At 44.0% G+C, this 15,572-nt stretch overlaps 1 protein-coding gene across 5 annotated transcripts in view; it reads left to right on the top strand.

Annotated features, from left to right (window-relative positions):
* Positions 1–15,164, top strand: part of LOC146191247 (tudor domain-containing protein 7-like) — a 57,303-nt gene extending 42,139 nt beyond the window's left edge. For all 5 annotated transcript variants that reach the window (XM_084601736.1, XM_084601732.1, XM_084601733.1 and 2 more), the window contains exons 18-23: positions 1,006–1,110; positions 5,571–5,686; positions 5,781–5,876; positions 6,715–7,153; positions 10,956–11,091; positions 13,424–15,164. In XM_084601736.1, the coding sequence (XP_084457862.1) occupies positions 1,006–1,110; positions 5,571–5,686; positions 5,781–5,876; positions 6,715–7,153; positions 10,956–11,091; positions 13,424–13,659 (1,128 nt within the window). In that variant the 3' untranslated portion in view covers positions 13,660–15,164. The remainder of the gene's footprint in view (positions 1–1,005; positions 1,111–5,570; positions 5,687–5,780; positions 5,877–6,714; positions 7,154–10,955; positions 11,092–13,423) is intronic.
* Positions 15,165–15,572: the final 408 nt, after the last annotated feature.

Below are 15,572 nucleotides of genomic sequence, written 5' to 3' on the forward strand. Positions count from 1 at the left end.
TACTGGCTTGAGGCATGCAGATTTCTGCAGGGCTTAGTATACTGCCATATATGCTTTCATTCTGATTCTCACCCTCGCTTTCTTTCCTTTTTTATTCTAAAAATGGTGCATGCTGTGTAAGCTTCAGTGCCTTGCGCATCTAGGCCAGGCTCTCTGGCATGCCTTTATGTTGGAATTGTATGCCTGTGATGATTTTTCTTTTGCTCTACATTGAACCATACATAAGTTATATTTGAATATATTGTCTTGTTTTTGTGTTGTTAGCATTCTGACAGAGTTATTTATAAATGCAAATGCACAAAGTTCTTTTTAACTATCAGAATTCAGATTAACAAGAGATTGCTTTTCTTTTTCTTTTTTTTTGCATATAATGTTCATGAGACCAGAGCATCAGTTTGAATAATATCAACAGGAATCCTCAGTAACTGGTGGATGCTGAGCATGAAATTTTTCTAATAAGGGAGTAATTATTCAGTGACATCCACCCAAGCGCAGCCATATGGCTACAGAGGAAAGCTATACAGCTTTCTCAGAAACTTCGTTAGTTTCGTCCTGGTTTGGGGATTGAACCTGGCACCACCGCCTTTTCGGGGCAGTCGCTCTACCGACTGAGCTAACCAGGATGGCTAGCAGATCAGATTGTAGGGCGAGAGCAAATTGACCTATAACTCAAAGTAGGAATGGTATTGGTCAAATATCGGAAAGGCGGTGGTGCCGGGTTTGATCCCCGAATCAGGACGAATTTTTCTTCTACTACAAAGTTTCTTAGAATGCTGTATAGCTTTCCTTTGTAGCCATATGACTTCGCTTGGGTGGATGTCACTGAGTAATTACTCCCTTATTAGAAATCTACTCCATCTTGGGGGTTTTCCCTAAATATTTGAGCAATGAAATTTTTCTCTTAGTTACTACTCAGAATTCGTGAACTGTAGTAGTCACTCAATTTTTGAAGTGCTCTGTCCGGGTTCTTTTCCGAGTTTGGTGACACGGGGCAATGTGGTGCAGGCCATCGTCTGTCGCCTGGCAGACGTCGCACTTGGCACGTGGACTGAGAAAGCGACATCTTTGCTGAGAGAAATGGTGCCTTCGGACCTTGTGGTGCTGCTCAAGGTATGTTCCGACGGCACGTTTCTTACACATCCAGCTCTGACATGTGCCGGCCGTGTTGAGCGTCTCACCACTTATAACGGAAAGCACCTCATTATTGGAAGTGAGCTTAAAAATGTCTCCAGCGCGTAATCTTATGCCACCTGCTGCTATTTGTGATCATATGTGACTTGTCGTAGCTTATAACGAAAGGAAGAAGATGGTTTGCACGGTATAAAAAAGAACTGAACAAGGGTAAATAGGGTACGCCTCAGGTCGCAGATGAGCCAACGTTTCGACAAGTGGACTTGTCTTCGTCTGGGCATGACAAGTCCAGACGAAGACAAGTCCATTTGTCGAAATGTTGGCTCATCTGCGACCTGAGGCGTACCCTATTTACCCTTATGTCGTAGCTTATGTCACAGTTGTGCTTCCACCGTGTCTCCCACTGCTCCTTGCTCGTCACCACCGTGCACAAAAAAACAGAACTGACATTTGTTAAAGAAGGCCAATGAGGGCAAGGGATAGGAACCGCAGAAAAGGTGAAAGCTGAAAAACGAAAACAAAAAACTTTAAGGTTTATTTTCTGCAATGTGCCATGACTCAGAAGCGCTAGTCACTCAGTTTTTGATGATTGCACATAGAGAAAAAAATAATTTTCTAAATTTTTACGGAATGTTATTTCATTATCATGTGTCATTATCAACTTTCATGGACCTGAGGACATTGAAAAAAAAAAAAAAAAAGTCAAGTAAAAATGTGGACCAAATTGGTGATTTTTATTGTTGCATCCCTCCCTGAAAAATACTACGAGCTTTTAACTCCCATTCCCTGCATCAATTTTTGTGCGCATATTTTTTTTATTGCTTTATGGGGTGAGAAAGCGCATTACATCAAATTGCTGTTCGAGGGCACTCTTGTATCACTAGCACTATTCTCATTCGCACGGTTCCTTGCCAGAGTATTTCTTGCAAAGTTGCAAGTGAGAGCAGAAATCTGCAGTCGTTAAAAGTGGTTTGTGGTTTGTGGGGTTTAACGTCCAAAAGCAACTCAATTAACTTGATGGCTCAAAAAGTTAGGAGGTTTGCTTTTGTACTGGTTTATTGTGGATGTATCAAATTTAGATAAATTTAGTTTGGTTTGTTTTTGTTTGTGGGGTTGAACGTCCTAAAGCGACTCAGGCTATGAGAGACGCCTTAGTTGAGGACTCCGGAAATTTTGACCACCTGGGGTTCTTTAACGTGCACTGACATTGCACAGCACACGAAACGCAGCCATCGAGGCCGGGATTTGATCCCGCTTCCTTGGGCACAGTAGTCTAGCGTCGTAACCACTGAGCCACCTCGGCGGGGTGATAAATTTAGTGTATATACCCAGCTGGGAAAGGGCCTACCTTTGCCGCTTTCAGATATGTTTTTCTCTGCTAGCTTACAGCCCCACCTTGTTATGGCAAACTAGTAAAAAAAATCATGTAATAGTTCAGGGTAGTAAAACAATTTAAGAAAAACAAACAAAAACAACACGGTTTAGCTACTGCAGGGACGGCAACTTGGGCTTTCCTTGCTAAAGAAATGGAGAGACCTTTTGTGAAGTTTTAGTGACTTTCTTTAAGAGCCTATTTGTCCGCTGTGGCGAAATCTTCCATTGGCGATCTGAGCAGGCAATTCCTGGTAGCTGGAGAGTTCGAGATGTCAGTTTCAAGGTGTGTAAAGCATGTGTAAAGTAGAAATTACATGTGCTTGTTAAAGATATTTTGTAAGAGTTCAATATTGCCAATTATTCGTGATATTCTTATTCACTATATATGAGATTTGACTGTACTTGCAGTGTCACGGAGGTTGCGCACTATCAGTGGCAGGTCCGTTGCCGTAGAAAATTACCATGAGTGCAACATTGAAAAACGAGGTTAAAGAAAAGGTGTGGTACAGTAAAAGCTTGTTACTTCGTCCTCTGCTTTTTATTCAGAAATCCAGGTAATTTGAACTGCCGGCTCAGTTCTGGCCAGCACTCATGAAAGTCTGTAGCACTGTAGGCCCGTTATAAGCTACGGGTCTGACAGCAATTAATGGCACTAATTGATGGCACCAATTAAATTAAAAAAGCCTTGCTCAAAACCTGAATTCCGCCCTGCAAGGTTGCTTGTGGCTGGCTGTCACGTGCATTGTTAGGTGGTACTCATCCTGCATGTTGTTCCTGTGTAGCAAAGAGAAGGACCCAGGGTTCACACCCAATACAAGACACTTTACACATGACAACAAGAGTCCAAACAAAAAAAAGCATTCACGCGCGTGCATCATGCATGAACTAAGAATCTAAGCATAGAAGTGAGTTATTAATGTCAAGTTGTAGTAGGCAAAAACCAAAGAAAAATAGTTAATTGGGTAGAACGCATGATATTTTGATAATAGCACATTCAGAATCAACGATGGTCTCATATCTGCCCATGGAAGACTAGGGTCCATACCAGAGATGGAGGGAGCTGGTGAAAAACAGCCATGGTAGAGGAAGTCACTGGTGACACGTCAGCATTAGAGTTGTATGGATGGCTCCTTTATACTGGATGGGCCCTCATACAGGAGGTGAGGCACAGTGGACTGAGACAGCTCATTGTGTCGACGTCCTGGAAGTTTCGACATAGGGCCCAGATTCCAAGGACGAGGTATGCATTGTAGGCCCCAAAACCGAAGCGCAAGTCGATGCCTCTGGAATGAGTGCCGGCATCAGCTAATGGCTGTGAACAACAGTGTGCATCTGGGACGCTCCTTCTTTGTCCATGTCATTGCTTCTGTTTTTATACCCTTGCTTCAATCTCTTCTACTCATATTTTCAACTTGTCGGCATCTTCAAAATGTCCAAGGAATGCCACTCATCAACTGTTCTTTCCCCTTGCTTTCCCTTCTGCATTGTGCTTCTTACCTGTTACAAAGGGAACCAAGAACCAGTTACACTGAGGAAGCATAGGGGAATAAGGAACTAATGAAGATAACTGATTTGAAGTGTGACACCTATGCACTTATGACACCAGCGGACAGTGGCAGTCATGATGATGAATGGATGACACATCATCTTAGAGGACAGTTCAGCTGCATAGTTTGTTTCACTTTTCTGGGCTTCATGCCAGCCCGCAGTGACAATAGCTTGACCAACTAGTACTAGCCAACGAAGTGACGTTTCGGACGCTAATTGGCATTTTATGCCTCCCCTCCCCATTTTCAACCCATAGGCTTTATAAAGCTTAGCCGAACAAGGACCCAGCTGTGGCCATCCCTCAGTGACCAGCCTCTGTGAAAGCAGCAAAAAAGCTTACCATACCTATCACCTCAAGCAGGATTTCAGTGTATGGTGGCGAGAACTGGTCACTTGCCATCGCTTTAGGCAACGCGGCAATTACTGCAGCTTTTTTTCCCCTTGTGTTAAACTGCATATGTTCTGCACTTTGCTGGAGCGTCATAATCTTCATCGACTTTCATCCGTACTGCAGTCAGTCCCATTACCACAGCCTTCCCTCCTTGCACGTTGAACCCCCACTTTCTTGCGCTGCGCTTTGGATATTGCTTTTTCTGTTGACCCTCATCCATGCTGCAGTCATTCACAAGAGACTGGGAACCGGACTGCTTACGAGGCTGCTGGCGCACAGTTAGAGGAAGACTGGCGACATTGCTTCGACTTGTATTTGTCTAACTTGGACCTCCAATATTGCTTTCCCACTTTCTTCGTTATTGCATAACTTCATCATTACCTGCATTAAACATCAGCGGAGGCATTTATTATGGGAGCATAGTGGACATCCTAAATTGGCGGTGCCGAAACAGGATCTGCTGCCCCAGTTTCAACGCTAACTCCATCGATCTGCACCACCTCATCTGGGCGGGCACCAGCATGGCACTTTTCTGTGTTCGTTGCACCTCTGCCCTCCACTTGCAGAAGCATGAAGACTGTCATTGTCAAGCGCGAGCTCGGTACCTTGCTGGATTTAGTTTCGTAATCTAGCATCTTAACCCCCACCTAACAGTTTGCTGCGATGGAAGCAGGTTTTGGCAGTTTTTTCAAGGTCGTCGCACAAGTTGAACTTTTGTATAATTTGGAACATTTTTTCGGGTACCTTGAAGTTCGACTTAAGCTTTGACTATATTGCATGGTGTCATTGGCATCTATAGGTTATGTGTAGTGCACTATGCGTGCCGATGTTAGTAACTTACAACACATTATCATTGCTGAGACGACGAAACTGTAGCTTTGATAAGGTGAGTAATGTAGGGTTTCTTCAGTGGTGCTTATATCTTTGGCTCCTTTGGCACAATTCAGTTCTATGCCTGCTGTGTGTTTAACGATCCTTCGGCAATGTGTTGTCTATGCGTGCGAACTTTATTTACATTTGCAAGGAGTGTTTCGAGAGAACTCCGCTGGGCAATTTAGTTCACTTTGCTGAGGAGGGTTTCAGTGAACCTCTATGCAATTTTTACACCCCTTGTTGCTGTGTTCAGGTTGTTACGTCGGCAAAAGATGGCTCCCCACCTCTTGTGGCTGTGTTCAAACGGATTGAGCCAAACAACGAACTTGTCTCCGTAAACACTTCGCTGGCAGTAGCACTGGAATCGAGGTAGGCTTCCGGAGATATTTTTTACTATGAAAAACAATCTTTGAATGAAGCGAGTAAGCTGCAGCCAGGGAAAGTACTTGTCTGTGCTTTGCAGGCAAGATGAGAGAAGGACCAAGCGAGCGCCTCTGTTGACTCGCCTCTCGTCACACACTTTGGTTTCGGAGAAAAAGGCTGAGCCTGCCACTAACGGGTGAGTGGAGTCATGAGTCATGCCTTTTCCTCTGTTATAATGATGAAATAGTTTGCCTTCGTCCCATGTTTCATGTTGCCCCCCCCCCCCCCCCCCCTCTTAATCTTTGAAAATTTGCAGCTTATTAAAAGTTCATACCTTAAAGCTGGCATGTTCGACGTAATTAATGCAAAGAGTTGAATTGGTCTTTGGAAAGTCCCAAAAGTTTTCTTGTGCCGATAGTGTTCTTTTTTTTTTTCTGTTCACCGATCATCTGAGATTTACTTGCTGTGAGATAATTATGGAGCTGCGTGTTTTTGTAGTATACTAGGAGTTGTGCTTTCTAGCCTTCCTTCTTGCACCACCTTTCACATGGTATGTTTCAGGAGCAGGTGGACATCCATTTTTTTTTTTTTTGTGCATGCATCTATTTCAAATGGGTGCTAGATTATTTAAGGCTCTGTAGGTATGCACCGCATTTCTCTGTAATCCTGAGGGGTAGGTTGTACCCCTGAACGACACGTGCTTCGAAACATTTCGGCTTGTCATCTGTGAAGTATGGTCGAGGCGTACTCCTGGTGTTATTCATGTTTCAAGGCCATTGGTTCCACATCTTAAATCAATAAGTTTAAAAATGGTCTGTACTCTTTAAACTGTAGGCGCCACTGTAAACAACTGCCTGCCATTTCAAATTGGCAAGAACAATCTGCGTATTCGCTTTCTTTCAGTCGTCGCTTCATGCCATGAAACCGTGTGCATCATTTTCCTTTCATTTCACTTTTCCTTTGTGCCGCAGTTGTTTTAGGTAGCCTTGTGTTCTTGACCGTGTTGCATTATTCTTGTCTCGATGTCCTTGCAGAGGTTGTGGTGGCCTTGCACCAAAGGTGGCCAGCATGCAGCCTGTGCCTGGACCTCAAGGCGATGCTCCACGTATTACTATGGCAACGACCTCACTGTCCGAGCTGGCCTCTGTAGCTCTCAACCTGGGGGGGGTTCCACCGGAGCTCGAGGAAGAGGGCCTGCTCCAGGGCAAGCCTCTGATCGCTCCCGACCTCCCTGCGGAAGACTCCTACATAGACGTCTACGTCACCGAGGCGGCCAACCCGCTCAACTTCACCTGCCAGTTGTATGGACAGGGCACTGAACTGGAGAAGCTGATGGCAGAGATGCTCAGTTTCTATGAGGCGGAGGGATCCAGTGCATTTCCTGAGGGCCTGCCTGAGGCTCTGCTTCGCAAAGGACACTACTATGCAGGCCGGCATGTGGACAAGAACTGGTACCGTGTGCTGGTCCAGCAAGTGAGCACCTTCCTTTTCTCTCTTACTCATTTGAATATCTAATGTGTACACGTGCATGTAGATCTGGCATCATCCAGTTGCACATTGTGGACCGAGCAGTGCTGAGGTACAGACAGCTTGGCTTGGCAGTCGCCGTCAACAGCTAAGCTCTCAGAAACCGACACAAATACTCAGCTCTCCACTGCGAAACGCACATGTACTTCCAGGGCCCGTGCTGCCTTTTATTCACTACTGCTTCACAAGCTCTTTGTGGTGTTGCCACGAGGGGCACCACTAAACAGTCAAAACCAAAACTGTAAAGATCTTCCCCCATCACATTGTTCCCGGAGGGTATCTAAAAGGGGGGGGGGTTGCACTGGCCAGTGGCCTCTCGTGCTTTGTCATAGATGACGTGCTGTACACTGATTCGGGAAAGTTAGCGGCAGCTTGGTCTGTTCTGTGACTGCTCACATTCACCGTTTTCTTTCCTGTACCACTAGTCACACTCACATGGCTGCGTCTTTTCGTTAGTGTGTTATCTCCATACATGGCAAAATTACTTTTCAAAAAGAATTAAATTACATTACTACTAATTACTTTGCTGAAAATCGCATGACTAATTACTTTGTTGAAAATTGCAGAGAAGTAATTAAATTACGTTACTCATTACTGCTCCCAAAAAGTAATGAAATTACATTGCAATTATCTATTGAGTAATTCAGTTATTTTTAAATTACTACTTTCTAGTTTCTATCCATGCAAAAGTTAAGTAAAGGTAATGACCGAAACAATAACTTGTTCTCCAGACGCGAAGCGCACACATTCTTTCGTTTTGCCGGCAAGTTCTGTCCCAGAGACCTATTCTTTCCCTCTTTCCTACAGCACTTGCCATTACCAGAACAAGACAACTGAAAAAAAAAAAAAAAAAACAGGGTCGAGCGGTCGTGAAATGGCCGGTGGACCTAGCGTCTCGCTGGCCCGGAGCTGTCTCCGCCATTTCAAGGGCCCGAAGAAGCTAGCTTATGTTTTGCTTCTGCAGTCCCAAGAATCGACGCCAGCACCTTGTGCTCACTGCTCAGTAATGCTCAAGCCATGGTGGCTAACGCCATGGATCCTTCCACCAATCTCACCCACCCTAAACCTCCCTCGCCCCATGGTGACGAGTGTAACCAGGCACCACTGTGCCCTAGCCGACGCAACAGGGAGTGCCACTGCGCTGCGCTCCCAATTAGTTTTCAACTCCAGCCTTCTTGCACCATCTCTCCTTTCGACATTCCCTTGATGCCTTGTATCCTGCTGCTTGGAGAATGGGATAGCCGCACTAAGTGTCTGTGCTACACATGAGGTCTCAGATGCACTGTTCTGCTCAATTCTGTCTCCTTTTGCCGATCCGTTACACCGGCTTCAGCTTGCCGTACGTCGTTCCTGCTTTTGCGGCACTATTTTGTTGTTGATTGAAATAGTAGTGGCGCACTTTAGTAAAAGTAATTTTTAAAGGTACCAAAAGTAATTTATCACATTGCTAAATTGCCAACCCGAAAAAGTAATTCATTACATTACTTCATCCCTAATAAAGTTATACATACATACAAATTACAGACAAAAGTAATTTCATTACTGTAATTAAATTACTGCCATGTCTGGTTATCTCCTACATTTGACAATGGAAAAAAGTGGCATCTTCTATTGGCCTGCAGCTTCCGCTTAAGCTTTTTCAGGAACGCGAAAGTGTGTACATTTGGGTGAAGAACATCCAGAGGTGTTTTGAATGTCCTCCCAAAGGGCATTTCACATGGTGCTCAGTCTGTGACATCACGTGGTGTGGTGCTGTACTGAAATATGAACCGTGAAATTTGGGTTTGGACAGATCCTGATAAGTGAGTTGCACCATCCTGATACACCCTCCTTGGTCTTGTTTTGGGCGGTCTATATGATGCGCTTTCCTCGGCTGTTTGAAGCCAGAATGCGCCACGGGGGGGCTAGACGCTACAGCTGCCTTCTAGTCCCAACGTGCAGCCCTAACAGACGTGACCCCCAACCCGTGGTGCGAGAAGTCGTTACTGCTGCGGGTTCGGGCCAGAGGGGACAACTGCCGTGTTACGTCCTTGAACAGTCTTTATATCCTCGAGTACACGGCTAGGCACAACACTCCAGTACAACCCCCGTAGCGTGCCAACGTCCCGCTCGCTTACGGGGGTGAAATAAAAACCACGAATGGGGAAGCACACGCAAGGAGGTGAGAGGAAGAGTCTGCTCATCTGGCGCGGCTTCGCGCTCACAGCCCATTGCAGTAGGTGCGTACGGTGACTTGCCGATTCTCGGTGACTGCGGTGGTCTGCCCGGTGGAAATCATGAACTGTGCGCGTGTACGCTCAACCGCCGGAAAGCCCCGAGTGAGCTGTGACAGACCATTCCTAGGCTTGGAACGGGAGAGGAGGTCTCCGGGTTATTCCGGGAGGAAAGAGGGAAGCCAGTAGCAGCGTCGTCCTGGGAGGCAGTGGGGGCTGGCCAGTGTGCCCTCTCCTCCGCCAACCTCCTTAACAGCGTGCGCAATCACACATGTTAATTACGCGCCTGTTATAATGGAGGCAGGGGATTGTGAATCCCCACGCTGCTAAATAAACCTATTCCATTTCATCTCGTTCTCTCTCTTTATGGCTGACACTTTCTGCAGCACATTTTGCGGAGGGTGCCTAAGTGTATAGTGTTTGTCATCGAAATTAAAAACCTGCTCTGGGAGCTGTTCGCTGAGGCCCAGTTGCTCAAATCCCACTCAGTGCCGGTTGAAAGTTTTTTTTTTACTCGCTGAAGTTCTTGCTCGCTGAAGTTCTTGGGAAGCCAGCATACATGCTTGAACCTTTCTTGTCGCTGGAACCCTAGCATAGGTTGCTGACAAACTAGCGAATAGAAATAATTCACTGGGTAGGCAGAGTGAGGAAGCACAGCTGTCCAAGAGCGAGCTAAATCTTAAAGTATGTTTCGTTAGGCCCTTTAGTTAAAGTTTCAGGCTTTATAATTGCCTGGTTTATACCCGAGTTGAAGTCTGAGCTTGCAAAGTTGTCTTCGGACTGTTTGCTACTGCTATATTAAGGAAACAAAAAAAAACGATTGCTGTAGAAGAAGCAGCGGAATCATATGAAAGGTGCCAAATTCGTGTCGTTCTGGCAGGACTTCGGTGCTGTTTTTCTGGACATTTGAGGCTGCTCTTCACCGGACAATCATTTCTTCTGTGTCGCCGCCTGCTGAAACAGAAGTGAATGTGCAGAAATTGAAACTACAGCTGTCATAATATCTGCCTAAATGCAGCTGCATATTTCATCACAGGGAAGTTTGTGTTTGGCGGCGCATCGAAAACCATGGGGCATATATGACTGATTTCCTATGGGGCAATCCCGAAAGAGTTGGAACATGTCACCAACCATCTTTCCATCTTCATGAGCTTTTTTTTAGGCTGTCTGCATTGGTATTCACTAGTATAAAGATGTATTCAAATTATGCTGTGCAGTGTCCTCTTTTTTCTTCAGTCTTGCACTTTCATTGATGGGAACCTAGTTTCTGTAGGGGCCTTGTCTGTTAATTGTAACAGAGCATTATGCAGAATTTTAGTAATTTTATTGTAGCATTTGAAGTAACTTTATTGTTTTGCATTTACCTGTGCAGCCATTTGACCCGCCAGTGCCTCTCATAGTATGCACTGTGTAAGGAATAAATAAATAGAACCTTATGTAGTAATAGTACAGTTAAAAAAAAAAAAAATATATATATATATATATATATATATATGTAATATTTTTCCACGTGCTCTCTTTCTCTCTGAAAACAGGTGCAGGGACCACTGATGGCGAGTGTGTACTTCGTGGACTACGGGGACTACAGCATGATGCAACCGTCAGAGCTGCAGCCTCTGTGGCAACGCTTCAGACATTTGCCAGTGCAGGCCATCCAGGCCTCCCTTGCTGGTGCGTACCGTGTGCCCATGCATGTAATATCACGCACATACTCTTCTTCAGTGCGCTCTTATGTGAGAGGCCACTGGACATATATATAAAGCCCTGCTTTAACAAAGCAAAGATTTTCCATAAAATGGGGAGGGCTGAGAAAGTTTGAAGGATGAAAATTACTGCAGCTTTCTTTTTTTTCCCCTATAATTGAATTTGAATTAAGTATTGCTGAATAATGGCAGGAAAGGTAGCATTGAATTTTGGAAATTTGTGGTGGGTTGCTTGATAACAAACAAACCAAAGAAAGAAATTTACACTTTTGATTTCCTCGCCGGCAATTAGTCAGATAAGGAAATTTCAGTGAATATTCCTATATCTGAGGCACGGTACGAGAAAAGTTTGCTTTACACCACTCACTTTTGATGCGCCATCGCTTTCAGTACATATCTTGCATGCTGCAGTAATTGATTTTCAGCTTGTTGTGTGAAGCAGCAAGGTTGGAAATAACACATTTCTTTCATGTAGCAGTGAGCTGCAATTTCAATCGCTTGCTTACGCAGGCTGGTTCATAATTTTTGTTTTAAAAATGGTCATACGGGAGGTTCCAACAGCTCTTGGATGAAAGGGACTCTTCCCTGTACTGCTCACGTTGTGCTGTGTATGGTGGGCGTTTCAGTGATTGTGAAGTAGAAGAGCATTTACTAGTTGTTTGCTTTACAAGTGCTAAATTTTCTTTGACAACGAGTAGTTCACTCTCCGTCAAATTTTTGGGCACTGTTCTTCCTTATTTTTGGCTGCAGCATAGCTCTAAAATTAAGAACGGCCTTGCCAGATCAGGTCACTGTTCTTTCCTCCAGACCGAATATTTCTAGCACTATCCGTGGACTGGGATCTGGTCTCGTCCTTAAGGATCTGTCCTGTTCTTTAAGGGCTATAGAAACCAAATTTTGGTGGCATTTTTCTTCTTGGAATGATGCGTAAGCCATCCCTGTATATCGATCCGAACGCAGTTTTTTTCCCTACGACCGCTAAATAATTTACAATTGAATTTTCTTTTCTCACTAGTTTTGGTTTCAGCAGCCGAGAGATGGCTGTGACGTCACAATCAATTCTTTAGGCGCGACATGAAAAACAGTGATATAATCGCCGACTCTTCACTTGTGATTCCTGTTCTTGAGGCAGGCTGGCTTTATCATTGTAGTGAATTCAATCGACACAGGAATGATTATATCACTGTATTTTCGCCCCTCACATGACCTAGACTTGACTTTGACGTCACAGCCATTGATCGGTCGTTGAAACCGAAACAGGGGAGAAAAGAAATTCGATTATAAATTATTCAGCAGTCGTTGGTGAATATGACATGGTGATCCATGTACAGTAATGTCTTAGGCGTCATTACTAAAGATAAAACACGAACCCAAAAATTAGGTGTCTACACTCCTTTAAGGATCTAGTTTTCTGCTTGCTTAGACCAGAGTTGGACGGTTAGACAGTTTTCAAGCCTGCAACGTCCGTTGTGTTGGAGCAAACTCTGACCATATAGTGGGAGCAGTGGAAAGGGATACATAACATGAAATAAATGTCGTGTTCGGTAACCTCTGCTTGGCGGGCGAGGTTCTCAAATGAGGGAAAAACTGGTAAATTTGTGGCTACCAGTTTAGCAGACACATGCAACACATGCATACTTATTGTCTGGTAGAGATTAGGGATCCTCTCTTATACATTTGGTCCAGAGAGATTGGTGCAAGGGGGGCTTCATATACCATATAAATTTGAAGGTGGCAACAAGACTGCTAAGAGCATTTATCAGTGTAATAGGAGACCGGTGCTGTTCCATCATGCATTCTTTGTAAGTTAAACATTGCCAGATATAATTTTAGCATCACATTTTTTTTCCCTTGCACTTTTTGTTATGTTACTCTTGATTTGCTAAGCTAAGAGTTTTGCATCATAATGCATTTTTATTTGCTAGCCAACCTTAATTTTTAACTTCACTTAAACTTTACTTCAAGCAATAGCACACTTATGGATAGATCTTGGAAGGGGCAGTTGAATATGGACAAGCTCTTATTAGCGCAATGCATTTCTGGAATTTTTCATTAAAAAAGAAAACCATGAAGGTCACTTAGAAAATTTCTTGCTTGGAGGTGTGGTCTCATCCGGTCTCCTTCTTGTAAATTAAAATCCACCTACAATTTCAATTATTGTTTGGGGCTCTCATTATTTATTATCAGTCTTGTGCCTCGTTCTTGTTTGCCTCTGTATGTTCTTCCCTGTCCAGCTCCGTGTGTAGTGTAAATATGTCTTGCACAGCTCTCATGAACTTTGTGTGTCATACCCCATGCAGGCGTGACACCTGTGCAGGAAGACTGGAATCCTGTTGACTGCATTAACTTCCGCAATATGGTAAAGGACAAGGCATTTGTGGCCAAAATTGTAAAAAAGAATCCCGACACCAAGACTGGCGTGGAGGGGTCGGAATGCGTGCAGCTGCGGCTTTACGACACCTCCACCAGCATTGACATTATGATCAACCAGTTGCTTGCCGACCGCAAGATAGTGCGCTACACCCACAAAGACTGATGATCTGTACTACCATGTGATGCATGGACGACTAACGGCATACAGTTAGCAGTTGTCAAAACTCATTGCTTGATGTGTGGCATTTTCTTTCATCTTTTGTTTCCCTTTTTGGCTTTCTTTATTCCTACCCCAGCAGTTAGGGAGGTTATTCCCCCCTGACAGTTTCTTATTTTTTCTTCTGCCCCCCCCCCCCCCCCCCCCCCCTCCCCCCTCTCACTTCTCCCTGGAAAGCTGACTGTAGAGACAGTGAGCGTGTGTGCCTTCTATGCTTCTTTGTTTGCGTTGTCGCCGCTCGCTAACCTTTACCTCCAAGCTTCAGAGATTTTGGGCAGGAAAATGGGAGCTCCTATTTCTTCCTATTGTTTTCTTACTCTTGCCTTTGTAAGGGAGAGAGGAGAGGCTTTTGAAAAAGGATTTCCTTCCTCAATATTTCCTCTCCTCCTGCCTTTATTGTAGGAGCCCACCACAGCATTCTTGGTGTATCTGTGTATGCGCTAGCATTTGAACAGCATTTTCAACCTACTCGTTTTTTCCCGCATCAATATCTCAGTGGCAGGCAAGCCTGTGGGGAGGGGACTAACATTCCTGAAGCCTATGCTTTGAGTTGCATTGCATGGATAGGTCATGATGTCATTCGATGCAGTTTGTGGTTTAGGTTTCTTTATCTCTAGCTACTGTGCTGAATATACTTCCTACCCGTATTTCCAGCTATATAGGTTATTAGTTCATCTGACTGCAGCTTCAGGCTTTTGGTGTTATTAGCTGGCAGCCTTATTTGAGATCATATTTGGGAAGGAGGCCACGATTATGGTTGGTCGTCTGTAAATTGGCAGCTATGCAGTAGTCCTGTGTGACCTACAGCATGTATGCAAGAAAGTGATATTCAGCTCATAGTGCTGTTGGCGCAGGCTAACACATTTACGCCCCATAGTAATGCTCAAAATTAGTCGATGCTGGTCAAAGCATTGCAGTGCTGTACTAGGGCACTCTTCAATACAGTGACATGAAGCACAGTGGTGCCCTTTATCTCTGGACAAAAGTAAGCCGACAGAGTGGAAGGCTGTCGCCGCACCAGCTGAAGTTTGATTTTGTCACTCTTTGCACATGAGTGAGCAAGGTCACTGTGTTGGAAGGCCTGCCATTTCCAGTGGTGTCTTTTTTTATGTCTTAGTGCAATAGCGACATACTACTCTTATTGATTCAAGAACAAGTTTTCTGGTGAGAGAGCCGTTTAAGTATGTGGCATAGTCTCTATCATGATATTTCTTTTTGAGGTATAGAATGGCTTATATAATGTTTTATAAAAATGGAGATCCTTTTTTAGTATCCTTTCTTAATATCCTCTAGACCTACTTGCACTGTATGTTATCTTGGTCAGTGGTTTTGCGCAGAGCTCAGCTTTCAGCACCAAACCAGGAAGACTGCACTTGATAGTTTTGCAGGAGAATTACAAGTGTGAATCACCTTTTCTGCTTCTGTGTTCTTTTTATTTATTTATTTTTTTTTCATGTGTGTGCATTTTGTATTGGGTTAAGGAGTTTGTATTGGTGGTCATACTTCTTCTCTACCATCTACTTACTCTAGCCCAAAAAGGAGCACCATATGCTTGTGTTTGCTATTTTCCCTGCTTGGGTGTTGTGATCTCTAGAGCATATTTTGTTTTTGTCTTGCAGCAATTAAGCTGTAGGTGTTTTGTTGTGTTGCTTGTATTTGAAAATTTTGTGTAGTACATTACATATATGCCAGTTCTTGTTTGTTTGAGTAATTTATAGTTTTTCAGAACAATTTTTGCTTTTCAGTCTTGCATTTTGTGTTGAATTTGACCCTATATCTCACCTGGTTTGTGTGATGGGGTGTGTTAGATTTTTTGGGCACAAATATTATTTCTGACGTTTCACTAATTTATAAAAGTA

This window comes from Amblyomma maculatum, chromosome 4 (assembly GCF_055883805.1).
Source record: "Amblyomma maculatum isolate TAMU_Amacu chromosome 4, ASM5588380v1, whole genome shotgun sequence".
Lineage (NCBI taxonomy): Eukaryota > Metazoa > Arthropoda > Arachnida > Ixodida > Ixodidae > Amblyomma > Amblyomma maculatum.